We start from the raw sequence: 15,914 nt of genomic DNA on the forward strand, positions 1-15,914 counted from the left end.
CTCAGCCTCCCGAGTAGCTGGGACTAACAGGCATGCGCCACCACGCCCGGCTAATATTTTTTTGTATATATATATTTTTAGTTGGTCAATTAATTTCTTTCTATTTTTTAGTAGAGATGGGGTCTCGCTCAGGGTGGTTTCGAACTCCTGACCTCGAGCAATCCACACGCCTCAGCCTCCCAGAGTGCTAGGATTACAGGCGTGAGCCACTACGCCCGGCTCTATTGTCTTTTTTATTACATTGATTTCTGCTCTTACTCTTCTTCAACTTTGAGTTTCATTATTCATCTTTTTCGAGCTTCTTCAGGTAAAAAGTAAGATAAGTGATTTTAAGCCTTTTTCTAAATTCCCTCTGAACACTGCTATGGATGCATCCCACAAATTTTGGTATGTTGCATTTGTCATTCAGATGATATTATTTTCTAATTCCCCTTCTGATTTTTTTTCTTCAATTCACCGGCTAAAGTGCATTAATTTTCAAATGTTGTTTCCTAGATATTATAGTTATTGATTTCTGGTTTAATTCCTTGTGGTTAAAGTATATTCTCCGTAAGATTTCAATCATCTGAAATTCATTGAGACTTATTTTATGATACATCAGATGGCCTGTCTTGGTGAAAATTTCATGTGCATTTGAGAAACTTGTTGAGTGTAGCATCGTGTAAATATCAACTAGGTCAAGATAGCTGATACTGTCATTCAGATTTTTTTTTATCCTGATTTAAAAAAAAAATATCCTATTAATTCCTAAGGAAGTATTATCAAACTATAATTGTGACTTTCTCTATTTCACCCTTTCATTTTTTTCCAGTTCTTGCCACACATATTATAAAAATCTTATCAGATATTAGATACATAGACATAATTGTTCTTTCTTCATGATAGAAACTTCCATCCTCCCATGGCCAGGCGCGGTGGCTCACCCCTGTAATCCTAGCACTCTGAGAGGCTGAGGCAGGTGGATTGCTCCAGGTCAGGGGTTCGAAACCAGCAAGAGCGAGACCCCGTCTCTACTATAAATAGAAAGAAATTAATTGGCCAACTAATATATATAGAAAAAATTAGCTGGGCATGGTGGTGCATGCCTGTAGTCCCAGCTACTCGGGAGGCTGAGGCAGAAGGATTGCTTGAGCCCAGGAGTTTGAGGTTGCTGTGAGCTAGGCTGACGCCACGGCACTCAATCTAGCCTGGGCAACAAAGTGAGACTCTGTCTCAAAAAATAAAAGAAACTTCCATTCCCTTAATAAATATGGTAGTATTCCCTTGTTTTCCCAAGTCTATCTTGTCTGCAACTTTGTGATTAGTGTTGGCATGGTCTACCTTTTCCCATCCTGTTACTTTCACACTATTTGCATATTTGTATTGTATGTCTCTTGGTTATTCAGTTTGACAATCTAGATTGTCTTTGACTGGAGTGTTTACTGCACTTACATTAATTATAACTATTGGTATCTAAAGATTTAGTGGACATCATTGGCTTATTTCCTGTGTTAGAGGTAAAGTTATTTTTTTATTTTATTTATATCTATTTGTTCTCCCTATTTGTTACTTTTCTTGTTGGTTTTTCTTACTGTTACTCCTTCCCTGCCACCTTCTGGTTAATTAAACAATTTCTCAGTGCTCCATTTTGATTCCTCCAGCAGTTCTAGCTGTATCTCTTTGCGTTATTTTTTACTAGTTGCTCAAGGGATTATAATTGCACTTTTAACCTATGACAATTCTACTGAATATTAACGAATCTTGTAATAGTACAGTTCCATTTATCTATACCTTCTGTAAAATAATTCTAGATAGCAGACAGGTTCTTATAGATAACTAAAAACTAGGTAGTATACAGATGAGGTTTTGTATATATGCTCCTTAAGCCAGTACATGACATTTGGAGTGTTCAGACTGCACACACACAAAGGTTAGAGAGAGGGGATTATTCAAATACTTTGTTCAAAGACATTATACATGAAGTTATTCACCTACACACCCAATTATCAGAAGACCATTCACTGACAGTGAATTGTGCAAATCCTTTCTTTCTAGGCTGGGAGTGGTGGCTCATACCTGTAATCCTAGCACTCTGGGAGGCCAAGGAAGGATTGCTTGAGGTCAGAAGTTCGAGACCAGCCTAAGCAAGAGTGAGATCCCATGTCTACTAAAAATAGAAAAAATTAGCCTGGTGTGGCAGTTCAGGCTCTAGTCCCAGCTACTTGGGAGGCTGAAGTGGGGGATTGCTTGAGCCCAGGAGTTTGAGGTTGCTGTGAACTAGGCTGACACCACAGCACTCCAGCCTGGGTTATGGAGTGGGACTCTGGCTCAAAAAAAAAAAAAAAAAATCCTTTCTTCTAATGTTAAAACAAACAAAATTGAAGGATATTATTTGAATCATTTTAATGATTACTGAAGTTTGTTCAATTTTCCCCTGCTTTATTAGTCTTTACTAAGATACTAAGAAAACCAATTTTGGAAACAGCAATTTTAGAGTTGAAATAACCCAAACCTAATGAATGACCTCAGTGGTATGAAGCAGCATCACAGGTATCCCTAACAGTTACAGTATTCTACTCCACTGTCCAGAACATTTTAAATTCCCCATAGAGTGAAAACAGTAAAATGATAAAAGCTACCATTTACCAGGCCGCCTTCACTAAGTTTAGAACATTGTCCTAATGCTTCATATATACTTATTTAAGCTTCACATAAGGTAGGTACTATGCCCATTTCTTAGTTGAGGAAACAAGTTAGTTCAAGAATTTGCTCAAAGTCAATAAACACGAATCAGAGATAGAAATCAAAATTTATGTGTAATTTAGGACTTCCTATATCCAAATCCTGCAGCCTTAAACCACTCTTATACACTGCCTGTACATGGGGAGAACAGATGGGAACTCCCAGGAAACATTCCTCAATCTAGTTTTGCTGATTAAAAACAGAAAGGAAAGGTTGAGGAATCTATCTGTGGTAAAGGCAGGGGGCTTAAAGGGTGACAACTAAGAAGGCAACTGGAAAACTTAAAAAGCAGTTGTAAAACCTCAGAAGGAAAATAATCTTAAATCATATTCACAGGGGCAAAAAGACCTAAAGCAACACAGTAAGTACACCAAAGGCCTAACTGTACAACTATAACGATTAACTATCCCCAACTGACCTGAGTTGCAGGGTATTCACATTGATTATTATTAAAAATATGACCATATAATATTTTTTAAAAATTGGCTAAATGTTTATGCATATGTAGTCAGGTGGAAATTCACAAGTGACATAGTGTGTTTCCCATTAGTCATGTTTCCCACTGGAGTTGACTGTATCAGGTTTGTGAGAGACTTCTTCCTCCAAAATCGGTCAATAGACTTACGTTAAAGACAACATGTGTATTGAAAGTAGCAATTTTATTTGAGTTAAAATTATTTACAAAAACCCAAAGACATACTTCATGAAACTGGTACAAACTATTTTTTTCCTGCCGTTGGCTTTTGCTCCAAAGATCACAGCTGAGAAATACTGTATAAAATAAAAATAGGATTGGATTCAGAAAAGTACTCTACTATTCTAATTTCCAATTGGTAGTATTTACAGAAATATTTACAAAGGAAAAAAAAAAAAGGTTACTTTAAAACTTTAGTTAATTTGCAAGTCAGCCTCAAGTACCCTAAAATGCAGAGTTCTCTGAGGGTTAAAAACACACAAATGCACTACAGTTGGTGAGGTGGTATCTCCCCCACCGCCTCCCCCACCAAAATCTGCATCTCTATCAGTGCTTGACAATTAGTTATTAAGAAACAAAACAAAACAAAAAACTGTTAAACACTGAGGTAAATCAATTCCCAAATGATTACCAGTGTAACAGAAAAATGTAGTTCACCCTGATTGTTCTCATCCAAATGTTTCATAATATTCTCACCATTTGCCGCAAGTCAGTTTTACGAAGTCTATTCCTTTTCCTAAAGCCAATGATTAATAAATATCAATGTACTTTAAAATAATTAAAACATCTAACTAATTTTATGGGTTATCATTTACCGATTTGCTTTTAAAATAGTTTGCTAAGCTAACTTTTATACTCAGGGCAAATACAATCTTAATCTTTCCCATGTTACACTGGTATACTATGTTCTTAAAAGGTGACGGGGTAGGGGTTGGGGTGGGTTGAAGGAAGAAGAAAACAATTTGCCTGGAATCAGTTACTTCCTTATAGATTTCCCAACAATCTGCATTATCAAAAATAGGAAGACAATAGAAGGCAGCCACTGCATTAAAAAACATTACAGCTGGCACTGATACAAGAGCCCCGATTTGTCACTTTATACAAGGAAATAACAAAGTCTAAATGGGTAAAAATTAGACTTTAAGCTATTTTCCCCAATACACACCAAACTAATATTTTTATGGCTTTAAGTTTTACAAATCCAATGAAGAAACATGATGTAACTACCTGAAAGGTATTTAAAAGTATTCATGAAACATCTCTCTAAAAAGCCTGTATTCAGGCCCAATCAATAAAAAAGAAAAAAACTGTATAACCAGTGGTCTGAACAATAATAAAAGAAAAATTTGCAGTCATAAAATTAAATCTACAAAATGTTTTGTGTTCCATAACTGCTTTTTCAAACAACTGTTCTATGAACAAAGAATCTGAATGAAAAAAGGGTCTTCTCTAAACCAGCAATTTAAGGCTTTGCACTTATGCAATTGATCCTGTCATTCTATAGAAGAATATACATGTTATCTGGAAACATGAATTCCACATTGGTGTTTTAGCTTCCTTATATTTATTGTATTGAACATTAGAAAATATATCTAGAGAATCCTCCCTCATAACTTAATGTTTCAAGAGCCTCCCTAGCATTAAGTGTAAACTACCCTGGGTTTATTTTGCTTACTCCTTTAACAGGGCACATCATCTTATATACTATTCCTTCGACTGTGATTTGTTTTCTTGTGTCTACAGCTATGACACATTATGGTATGATATTGAATATGGTTGTGGTCACAAAAGTGAAAAACAGTTCAATAACCCAAACCTAATTAAGAATAAAAAAATATACTATTAATCCCTTGTGTCTTTGGATTCCATCTAACTTTAAATATAGACAGTAGTTCAGGGAACAACAACCAAAAAATTCACAAAATTATTAAAAGCTTTATTTACGATTGGAATCATTCAACAAAAAAGCAAAAAGCAAATGAGCCTGAAAAAGGAACTAAGCTGTTGTCTAGAATGTCCTCAGAACATTCGATACCTCAGTAGCTAAGCTGCCTTTGCACCTGGCTGGCATGACAACAGTGGCTCAACATACACAGCAGTTGCACTAACAGCAGCACAAATTTTCCCCCTAAATCTTGCCCAGAATAAAGCAAGAAAACAAGAGGAGGGTATAAACTCTGCCAAAGTAAATGTATTTAAATACTGCATGGAATTGTTAACAGCCTGAACCTTTTCCCTCATTTTTGATAGTTGCAGATTGATGTAGTAACTGTCATTTAGCAAATGCAGAATGCATGACGAAGAAATCAGGTGGTCTTAAAAATCCAAACACGAATGATACTGATGAATGTTCTTGGTATATCTTCAAGGACTTCTTTCATGACTTTTCTTTGTCTAAGGATAGCTCCAGCATTACCGAGCACCTGAAGCGAAGGTAAAGCAGCTAGCAATGTTCCAAATATTCAATCACTCTAGAGATAGATTTCTGGCCTGTTGTTCCAACAGCACACTGAAGGGGGGGTGAAACAGGGAAGGAAGTAACAGTTAATATTTAACAAACATTAAAAAGTATAAAAGCAAAATTTAACTCCTTTATATTTACTAAAATGAACGCCACAAATCAAAAGTACACTGATATTAAATAGTGGCTTCAATAATAAAGTGTTTTGCCATACCATACAATAATTATTAATAATTTGAAGAACTAAAATTAAAATTAAAAGATAATCTCTTTTTGCTTCCACTCACTGTGGCCACAGCATTTTTACTACTGCATGTTTACATGTGGCCATAGCATTTGTACATAGCATGTTTTACATTGACAGTTACTCTTAAAATTTAAAACCACATATGCTACAATAAAAGCTACTTACAGTAAGATTCATGAAGCTCAAAAATTTTTTGAGCATCTCTGTCATTATTGAAAAGTCTCCTTCTGGCAGATATTCCCGCACAGTGGTTACATTGATCTGAGGAAACAAATCAAAGAAACATTGGTCAGTGAACAGAAGACATGAGATGGCACCCTGTGTTGTTGGTTCTAGAGCACACCCTGTTGCAAAACAAACTTCTACAAGGTTCTTGGAACACTTAGGTTATTCCCTTTCCACACTCACTCACTCTGCGTTAGCATCCATTCCCTACCCCAAGCCCACCCTCAGAAAGGAAAAAGGCACGGCTGGCAAAGTATACAAAGAAGCATTTGTGTGCATAATAACCTTTGTAAACTTCAAAAAAAAAGAAGCCTGAAATAATGCATGCTGCACTGGTGAGTGTGTGTCTGTGTGTTGGGGGTGGGTGAGTGAGAGAGAGTGTGTGTGTGTGTGTGTGTGTGTGTGCGTGCGCGCGCGCTGGGGGTGGGTGCTACAAAAGCGACTGGGAGAGGAGGGGAGGGTGTTACACTGAGAACATACTCATAGAGTTGCTCATGAAATAACACTTCTCATGCTCTATAAGTGAATTCAGCCAATTATGTAGGACAGGAATTAACTAGAAAGATCTCTGATAAAGACAATCTTGAACAATGCCAGCAGACAAGAGTTAAAGTGTTTCCCTTCATTATTAGCAAGAAACAGCCAAACTATTAATATATATAAAACAATCCATTATAAGGAAAATATTATATGACCTGCTTTAAAAACTGTCCTATTTCATTACATTAAAAAATGCTTTAACGGTTCAGGAAGAATAAAAAGAAAAGCTCCTCTAGTACGGTGCACCTATAATAAAGAGCACAAAACAATGCTGTCCCAAGTTTGAGGATGCAAAGTAATGGGCCAAAAAAAGCAGGGGGGGCCCGCTTCCAATTTGACTTTTGTTAGTGGAGATAAGGAAAAAGAAACTACGTATTACTCTTCAGTCATCTGCCATCAGCCTCTCTCTCCCTTTTTTTCTATTCCTTCCACCAGGACAGTCATGAAATTATAAAGCAAAATAAAGTGCTCCCATGATTTCGATGGAAGTCCCTCATTCCTCTTTTTTTTTTTTCTTTTTCAGACAGGGTCTTTCTTGCTCTGTTGACCAGGCTAGAGTGCAGTGGCATCATCACAGCTCACTGCAGCCTCTACCTCCTGAGCTCAAGTGACCCTCCTCCTCCTGCCTCAGTCTCCCAGTAGCTGGGACTACAGGTATGTTCTATTATACCTGGCTAATTTTTCTATTTTAGTAGATATAGGTTATCACTCTTGCTCAGTTTGGTCTGGAACTCCTTACCTCAAGTGATCCTCCCATCTTGGTCTCTCAGAGTGCTAGAATTACAGGCATGAGCCATCACTCCCAGCCGATAGGCCCTCATTAATCTAAATCAAACCCTTCTCTGTCAACACATTACAGAATGCAATACATACAATGGCTGAGGCAATAGAGAGGACAGTTATAGCATTTATTTTAAACAGCATAGCAGGTACAAAAAGAAAAGGCTTGATATAGTATGGACTATTTGAAAATTTAAAAAAATATGTAAGGGGTATTCTGGTTTGGAAATTGGGAAGCAGTCTTAAGTTTGCAATCCTGAAGCAGTAAACAAAGTCATCATTCCCTCAATGCTGGTGAGGAGTGATGTGATCAGCAAGTACTCTGAAGACAGATGGCCTTGGTGGCAGTGTGCAAGGCCCAGGAATGGAGAAAGGCAAGAGAACAGAAGAGTTGGAAGAAGACTGATCACTGCAATACACCAGATGCAAAGTGGTAAGAAGTCATGGTGGACAACTGAAAATGAGACCAGATTCTCCTGGGCTTCCTAAGTATGCTGCCCTTGCCCACAAAGCAGCGCTTGCTACATACAACCACCTGCTTTCTTGTCTATTTCTTCCACTGACACAATGCGCAGACCAATCTCCTTTACATTTTGTGGGATCAACTAGCTTTTTGAATTCACAACAGTGCCCACAATTTAAGAACCTTCTCTCTTTCCAGATAAGATACAAACATAAATAGGACTTAACATAGAAAAGAGGGCCCAAGATAAATCACATGTTGTAATAACACAACTTCAAAAAACATTATGTAAGAAAGAACATGACTTAGTATGATTAAACCCAGCATGTGTAAAAAAGAATACCTAAAAAGATTTCAATTTAAATATTACATTATTTGAGGCCTGCCTCTTCCTTCTTCCTTTTTTGTTTTGTTTTTTGGGGGTTTTTTGGTTATGTTTCTCATTTGTTCTTAAAATCCTGACATTGGAAATAAGGGGAAAGGCTGAACTGAAGAGGTTACAGGAAAGAGGGATAAAGCAGGGCTTCCAGAGCCATGACTCAAACCTTGGTCTTAATCCTGAAAGCTGTGGTGCCCAGAGGGGGTTCATGGAGCAGGCTGGTATGCATTTAGATTGAATTACAATGTAAGTATGGAAGAGATAGATTAAGACTGATTTGTAAAACTACACAGGACTTAGAAAAATAGACAACACAGAGAGCTAGATAGAGGAAATGTGATTGGGGAGATGGACTCAGGCACAAGATGCCTGCATGAGTTACTCCTCCAGTGAAGCTATTCATGTAACATTAGTCTTTTTTTCCAATCCTCTAGCTTCAAAAAGAGAGATGGCTCTGACTTCCTACAAAGCCAACTCTCTTGCTACACTTTGTCTTGCCTCCTGAATGCTCAGGGAAGGAAGGAAGGAAGAAAAGAAACAACGAAAAGAAAGGGAAGAAGGGGAAAAAAAACTTCCTTTTATTTAAAAATCTGGCTTTACCACACTGGACCTTCCACTTAAAAATATGCATGTGAACCCCATTTTAAAGGGAACACTCACAATGATTCTGCCATTACCCCCTTTACAGACTGATTTACTCTTCATCTTTGTTTTTCCCATGGCAGCAGATGTCCCAATAGCCATAACCTTCCACTTTTGTGATGACTCAGTCAGATTATCTAGATACTCATATTTCTCATATGTAATGTGACCCAATGCTGGCTCAGACGAAAGAAAGTCTACTTGGTGAAGAGTGGGGTACAGTAAGGTCCTAGGGGGAAAAAACTGTTGTCTTAAAAAGAAACATTGAGCAAGAGGCACCTATTAATGCTGGATATTATTTAACTTAATGAGCTATCTAGTTACAGTCAGCATAGGGTCATGAGAACTAGCAGTGGATAAGACAACGTGTGGAGGGCAACAGTTTAAAGACAGAAATTATCTGAGTTCCTTGTGACCTTGTTGAGGCACTGAAATAACCCAAATTAGACTTTGCCATCTTGGTTAAGCCAGCTAAATACAGGTTTTATGCTATCTCTTCTTTTATTCCAACAAAAGGCATATGAACAGATTCCTCCATCAAATAACTTTTTCATTAGACTAGTGTTCTCCCAACTTTGGGAAGTACCTTTAAAAGTTCAACAAATAGCTAAAAGTTTTTAACATCATACACTATCTTAATTTTTAATTTAATTTCAGGTATGTAAATTTTCCTTTTTCATTAAATGAGACTAGCTTGTTTTTGACATCTGCTTTGTATTAAACCTTAAACAGTATAACTCCGACAGACACATCAGTTCTTAAAAAAGCCATAAGGATCAACACATTACTTTTAAAACATGAAAATCAATTTATTTCACTCCAAACCTCAATTAGTAAAGCCTATATTGGAAAGGGAATAAACTTGTCTAGAATATATAATAAAAAAAAAAATGCTAGATAAGTTTATTCCCTTTCTAACATAAAATCTACTAAGAAAGGTTTCTACTTAAAACTAAAGAAAACTATTGGAAATATTAAGGCATTTTCTTGCCATTTTTCTTCCACAGGAAAATAATTTAAAAATTGTTTAAACAACCCTATAGCCAACCAATAGTCTTTCTGGAATAATGTGGACATGAATGGGGAAAAATTAAAGAAACAAATAAGTGAAATGGGTTGGTATGAAAGTGTTCCACTGGAATTTTTTTAAGAAAAGATTTTAAAGATAAAAAGATAAAACATTAATGAACTATTTACTCACTGGACTTTCCTGGCAGAGACACCCGAGAAGTAGTGCTGTGTAGGAGGCCACGATGCAATCCTCCATGTGTTTGCCAGCATGCTGAAGGGCTGAAAATGTTAAAGAATTATATCAGTATATCCATTAATAACCACCTCGCAAAATCAACTATTTCTATTAGTTATCTTTCCTTCAAAACTACTAAACATCAACAAATGGTTCTAAGACAACTAGATAGTCATAAATTAACAAAAATTAGCTCAAAATGGAGTAGGGACCCAAATATAATGGCTAAAAACCATAAACCTTTTGTGTTACAAAGGACACCATTAACAAGGTGAAAAGATAACCCACTGAATGGGAGAATATATTTGCAAATCATGTATCTGGTAAGGATCAATAACCTATAATGTATAAAGAATTCTTATAACTCAACAAAAAGACAACCCAATTAAAAACTGGGAAAAGGAACTGAATAGACATTTCTTCAAAGATGATATACAAATGGCCAATGAACACATGAAAAGATGTTCAATATCACTAGTAACAGAGAACTACAAATCAAACCACAACATATCATCTCACACTCGCTGGATGACCTAAGACAAATAATGGAACCCTCACCCACTGCTGATGGGAATGTAAAATAGTGCAGCCACAATGGAAAACAGCCTGGTTTTTTAAAAAATGTTAAATATAGAGTTAATATATATTGCAACAATTGCAACTCCTAGGTATATATCCAAAAGGAATGTAAATATGTCTACAAAAAATGTACAAAATTGTTCACAGTGGCATTATTCATAAAAGCTAAAAAGTAGAAACAACCCAAATGCCTATCAATGGACAAAACGATAAACAAAATATGGTACAATAATACTATGGAATATTATTTGGCTATAATAAGGAATGCAATACTAACATATGGTATGTCACTGATAAATTCTTAAACACATTCTGCTGTATGAAAGAAGCCAGTCACAAAAGGCCACATACATTATATTACTCCTTTTATATGAAATGTCCAGAATAGGCAAACTCATAGAATCAGAAAGTGGATTAGTGATTTGCTAGTGGCTGGGGGAGGAGAAAATGGGCGTCATGGCTGTACAGTCTCACGAATTTACTAAAAACTACTGGACTATTCACTTTAAAAAGGTGAATTTTGCAGTATCTGAATTATATTTCAAAAAGCTGTTTACATTTTTAAAAGATAGCTAAACAACCAAAAATATCACTATGCCCCCCCCCCAAATATCAAAACCAAAAGAAAAAGAAATGTCTGACAACATCAGAACTAATGGCATTAGGTTTCGGGAGAAGCTCAGAATGAGACATTGCTGGGTATTCCTACCTAGGTGAAGCTGAACATACTACAGCTGTCCCTCGGAATCCACAAAACATTGGCTCCAAGAAGCCCCCCCATACCAAAATCCAAGGATGCTCAAGTCTCTGATACAAACTGGCACAGTGTTTGCATGTAACCTATGTACATCCTCTCTAGATTACTTATAGTACTATACTTTTTATTTAGATTGTTTATATTGGATTTTTTCCCAAAATATTTTTTATTTACTCATGGTTAGTTGACTCTGAGGATGCGGAACCCATTAATATAGAGAGCTGACAATTTAAATGTCCTAACCTTAGTGACAGGAAATTCAAATGGCTATTCTATAGAACTTGTATGAATAGTAAAACAAGTATCAGAATTACTGACAATAGTAGATACTCTAAGATTTGATTAGTGAAGATATTACCCCCAAAGTAATCCTTCCTGTGTTTGCCACCTAGTACTAACCTTTGACAACTATTCTTAGAATTTATGACCATAAAGCTCAGTTTAAAGTGCAACTGACAAAACAATCTAAAGAATTCAAAACTGGAAAAACCATTTTGTGTAGCTGCTTTCCAAACAGATGAGCAAAGAAAAGAAGGGCCCAGGAAGGAAAAGTGACTCGATCTTTCCTGTCGCTAGCATGTGTGCCACCGACATCCACCTTCCTAATTGCTAGGAAGAACAATACTTAAGTATCAAAACCTGTCTGGGCTGAACTTGAAAAGCCCTAAAGTAACAGCTAGATTATGACAATATGTGAATTAAAATACTTTAAAAAAAAACAAAATCAGTCCGGGCGCAGTGGCTCACACCTGTAATCCTAGCTCTCTGGGAGGCCGAGGCAGGCGGATTGCTCAAGACCAGGAGTTCGAAACCAGCCTGAGCAAGAGTGATACCCCGTTTCTACTATAAATATAAAGAAATTAATTGGCCAACTAATATATATAGAAAAAATTAGCCGGGCATGGTGGCGCATGCCTGTAGTCTCAGCTACTCGGGAGGCTGAGGCAGGATTGCTTGAGCCCAGGAGTTTGAGGTTGCTGTGAGCTAGGCTGACGCCACAACACTCACTCTAGCCTAGGCAACAAAGCGAGACTCTGTCTCAAAAAAAAAAAAAAAATCAAAGCATTATGCTCAATTTGACTATACTATTCAAAATAAATATACCTTTATTGAGGTCAAGTTCTTCATCATCCTCCTCCTTCTTATGTATCTCTTCTGTACCATCAGTCTTTTCAGTTGACACCCACTGTATTTCTCCACTTGTTTCTTGCCACTCTCCACTCTTATCATGCTGAGTGGTGGGAGCATCTTTGATCAACTCATCTGTTTTACTTTCGGCCAACTGGGCTGCTCGTTCTCGTTCAAGGAATAGCTGATAAAAATTATTTTTGAAGATCATTAAAAACAAATCAACTAACATACAGACACCTAAATTCAAGGTTCTGATTTATTTTAAATATATCGCTAACTCTAAAGAAGGCTGTCTGGTAAAAAGTGAGTGTAGGCCGGACGCGGTGGCTCACGCCTGTAATCCTTGCACTCTGGGAGGCTGAGGTGGGTGGATTGCTCCAGGTCAGGAGTTCGAAACCAGCCTGAGCAAGAGCGAGACCCGTCTCTACTATAAATAGAAAGAAATTAATTGGCCAACTAATATATATAGAAAAATTAGCTGGCACATGCCTGTAGACCCAGGTACTCGGGAGGTTGATGTCGCGCCCGCCTCGCCAGCAAGGAAGACGCGGCAACCGGAGTTCTTCTGACAGCGCTTTAATGGGGATTGCTTAACTGGTTACATGCGGAGACGCCGAGGCGTTCTCGGCGGCTGCTTATAAAGGCAGTAAGTACACTGGGCATTGTCTGATTGGATAAGGCACTTGGAAGGGAGGAGACAAACTCTGCCCATGCGCTGAGCACTTGTTTGTCAGACTAACAGGGTTTGACCAGGAAGCGGGCGCCATCTTGGAATGGCGTTGCCACCGCGCCCCACAGGTTGAGGCAGGATTGCTTGAGCCCAGGAGTTTGAGGTTGCTGTGAGCTAGGCTGACGCCACAGCACTCACTCAAGCCTGGACAACAGAGTGAGACTCTGTCTCAAAAAAAAAAAAAAAGAGTGAGTGTAAGTAAAAGGTTTTAGTCTGTATCTTACTGAAAGCCAAAACAAAACTATAAATGCTGCTAGGACTTAATCAAGTAATCTATTAAATTATGCAAGTACTGCTTCTAAGAATGAAAATTTCAATTTCCTTTAATTTGGATAATACTAACAAATTCAAATAAAAAACAAAACAAGACTCAATTCAAATTAACCCAGGCAGACTAGATGAGTTAATGGGAAAGGAAGGACACTGAATTAAACAACATGATGTTGAGGGGGAGAAGCAACATGGGTTCTTCTAAGAATTTAAGAGATAAATAATCAGCAAAAGTCAAAAGCAAAAGGTCTCAGAAAGAACTGGATCTCAACTAACATTATTAGCATTTTTACCAAGTGAAGTACTCAGGGAAAGTCTAAGTCAAAAGGAACACACCAGACCAGATACAGTAGCTGACACCTGTAATCCTAGCACTCTGGGAGGCCAAGTAGGAGGATCCCCTCAGTTTGACAACAACCTGAGCAAGAGTGAGACCCTGTCGCTAATAGAAAGAAAAAAACTAGCTGGATATGGTGGTACTCGCCTATAGTACCAGCTACCAGAAGGCTGAGGCAGGAGCGCTTGAGCCCAGGAGTTTGAGGTTGTTGTGAGCTAGGCTGAAGCTGTGGCACTCTAGCCAGGGGGTGAGGGGGAACACCAAACTCCTTTGCTTCACTTACTTTATTGTCCTCTATGCTGGTACAGTGCAGAACACATAGAAAGCATTGAATATACTCAGTTTCATGGTTTGGGAAAAGCTCCAATTTACTAACTACCTGAAGATCAAATGCCAAGCAGCCCTCAAAAATGTGCTGAATATATAGAAGATTGGTATATAAACTTCAAAGACAGCTAGTATAAGATAATATCCTAGAGAAAATAAAGTTTAAGCTTTATATAGAAAAGCTATTCTGAAAACTGATCCAGGAATCTCTGGGAGTCCTTGAGACCCTATCAAGGATTCTGGAAGGCCAAACTTACATTCATAATATTATTAAGGTCATTAAATATGAAATGTCTGATTTCCTTAAGTATTAAATTTGACAGCTGATATCTCTGACATTTCCATTTTGACACTTGTTTTATTTTTATTGTGAAGGTACACTCTCATTCTTTCAAACACATGGTTTCTGGTTTGTGATTATCTTTCAAAAAAATTTTTAGAGAAATTTTTGTGAAACCATGGATAAGTTAAAAATTTGTGTTTTGTTTTAATATGATTTCCATCATGGAACCAATGCTGCACAGACAGCTTGAAATATCAGCAAAATGTTTGGGAAGGATGAGGCTAATGACACACAGCACACTGAAGGTTCCAGTAGTTTTGTTTTGATGATTTTAATCTTGAAATGAGCCATGTGGGTGACTTGAGACAAAGGCAGATAATGATGAGCTGAAAGCTGTAGTAGAAGTGAATCCATCTCAATCCCTGCATGAATTAGCAGCAAGGCTTGATGTTACTATTCCAATAATATTGGATTATTTGAAACAAATGGGCAAGGTAAAGAAGCTGTATAGATGGGTACCAGTGAATTAAACAAGTATCAGAAGAGAAATCATCTCCAAGTTTACCATTCTTTGTTGTTATAACAAAAAGGTAAACCAGTTTTATACTGTATTGTTACGTGTGATGAAAAGCAGATTATTTTTGATAATCACATGCATTCGGCCCAATGGTTTATAAAGATGAAGTACTAAATCACAGCCCCAAACTGAATATTCATCAAGAAAAGCTAACGGTGTCTGCTTGGTGGTCTAGCACTGGTATTATCCACTACAGACAGCTTCATGAAACCTAGTCAATCCATTACAGTAAATGTCTTCTGCAACCAATTGGATGAAATTTTAAGGATGAATGTGATTAAGCAGTGAGACTAGTCAACAGGACAATCCTCTTGCAAGACCACATGTTGCAAAAAGCAATGCTGCTCAAACTACAGAAGCTGAACTTGGAAACTCTTCTGTCATCCACTATATTCACCTGACCTTGCACCAACTGACTACCATTACCTCCAAGCTTTGGACCACTTCTTGTGAGGAAAAATATTCAATTCTCAACAAACTGTGGAAAATGCCTTTCATGATTTCACTGCCATTTGCTCTCCAGGCTTCCTTACTGCTGGCATAAATGAGCTATCGTTAAGATGGTAAAAACTCGAGGTGGGCAGATCGCTCAAGGTCATGAGTTTGAAACCAGCCTGAGCAAGAGCGAGACCCCATCTCTACTAAAAATAGAAAAATTAATTGACCAACTAAAAATATATAGAAAAAATTAGCCGGGCATGGTGGTGCACACCTGTAGTAGTCCCAGCTACACGGGAGGCTGAG

At 37.5% G+C, this 15,914-nt stretch overlaps 1 protein-coding gene across 4 annotated transcripts in view; it reads right to left on the bottom strand.

Moving 5' to 3' along the window:
- Positions 1-3,361: 3,361 nt before the first annotated feature.
- The window catches only part of WAPL (WAPL cohesin release factor), an 84,791-nt gene continuing 72,238 nt past the window's right edge, over positions 3,362-15,914 (bottom strand). For all 4 annotated transcript variants that reach the window (XM_076010193.1, XM_076010195.1, XM_076010192.1 and 1 more), the window contains exons 16-19: positions 12,620-12,827; positions 10,135-10,223; positions 6,070-6,165; positions 3,362-5,705 (exon numbers count right to left, since the gene is read on the bottom strand). In XM_076010193.1, the coding sequence (XP_075866308.1) occupies positions 5,640-5,705; positions 6,070-6,165; positions 10,135-10,223; positions 12,620-12,827 (459 nt within the window). In that variant the 3' untranslated portion in view covers positions 3,362-5,639. The remainder of the gene's footprint in view (positions 5,706-6,069; positions 6,166-10,134; positions 10,224-12,619; positions 12,828-15,914) is intronic.

The sequence above is a fragment of the Microcebus murinus genome, chromosome 14, assembly GCF_040939455.1.
Source record: "Microcebus murinus isolate Inina chromosome 14, M.murinus_Inina_mat1.0, whole genome shotgun sequence".
In the NCBI taxonomy this organism is placed as follows: Eukaryota; Metazoa; Chordata; class Mammalia; order Primates; family Cheirogaleidae; genus Microcebus; species Microcebus murinus.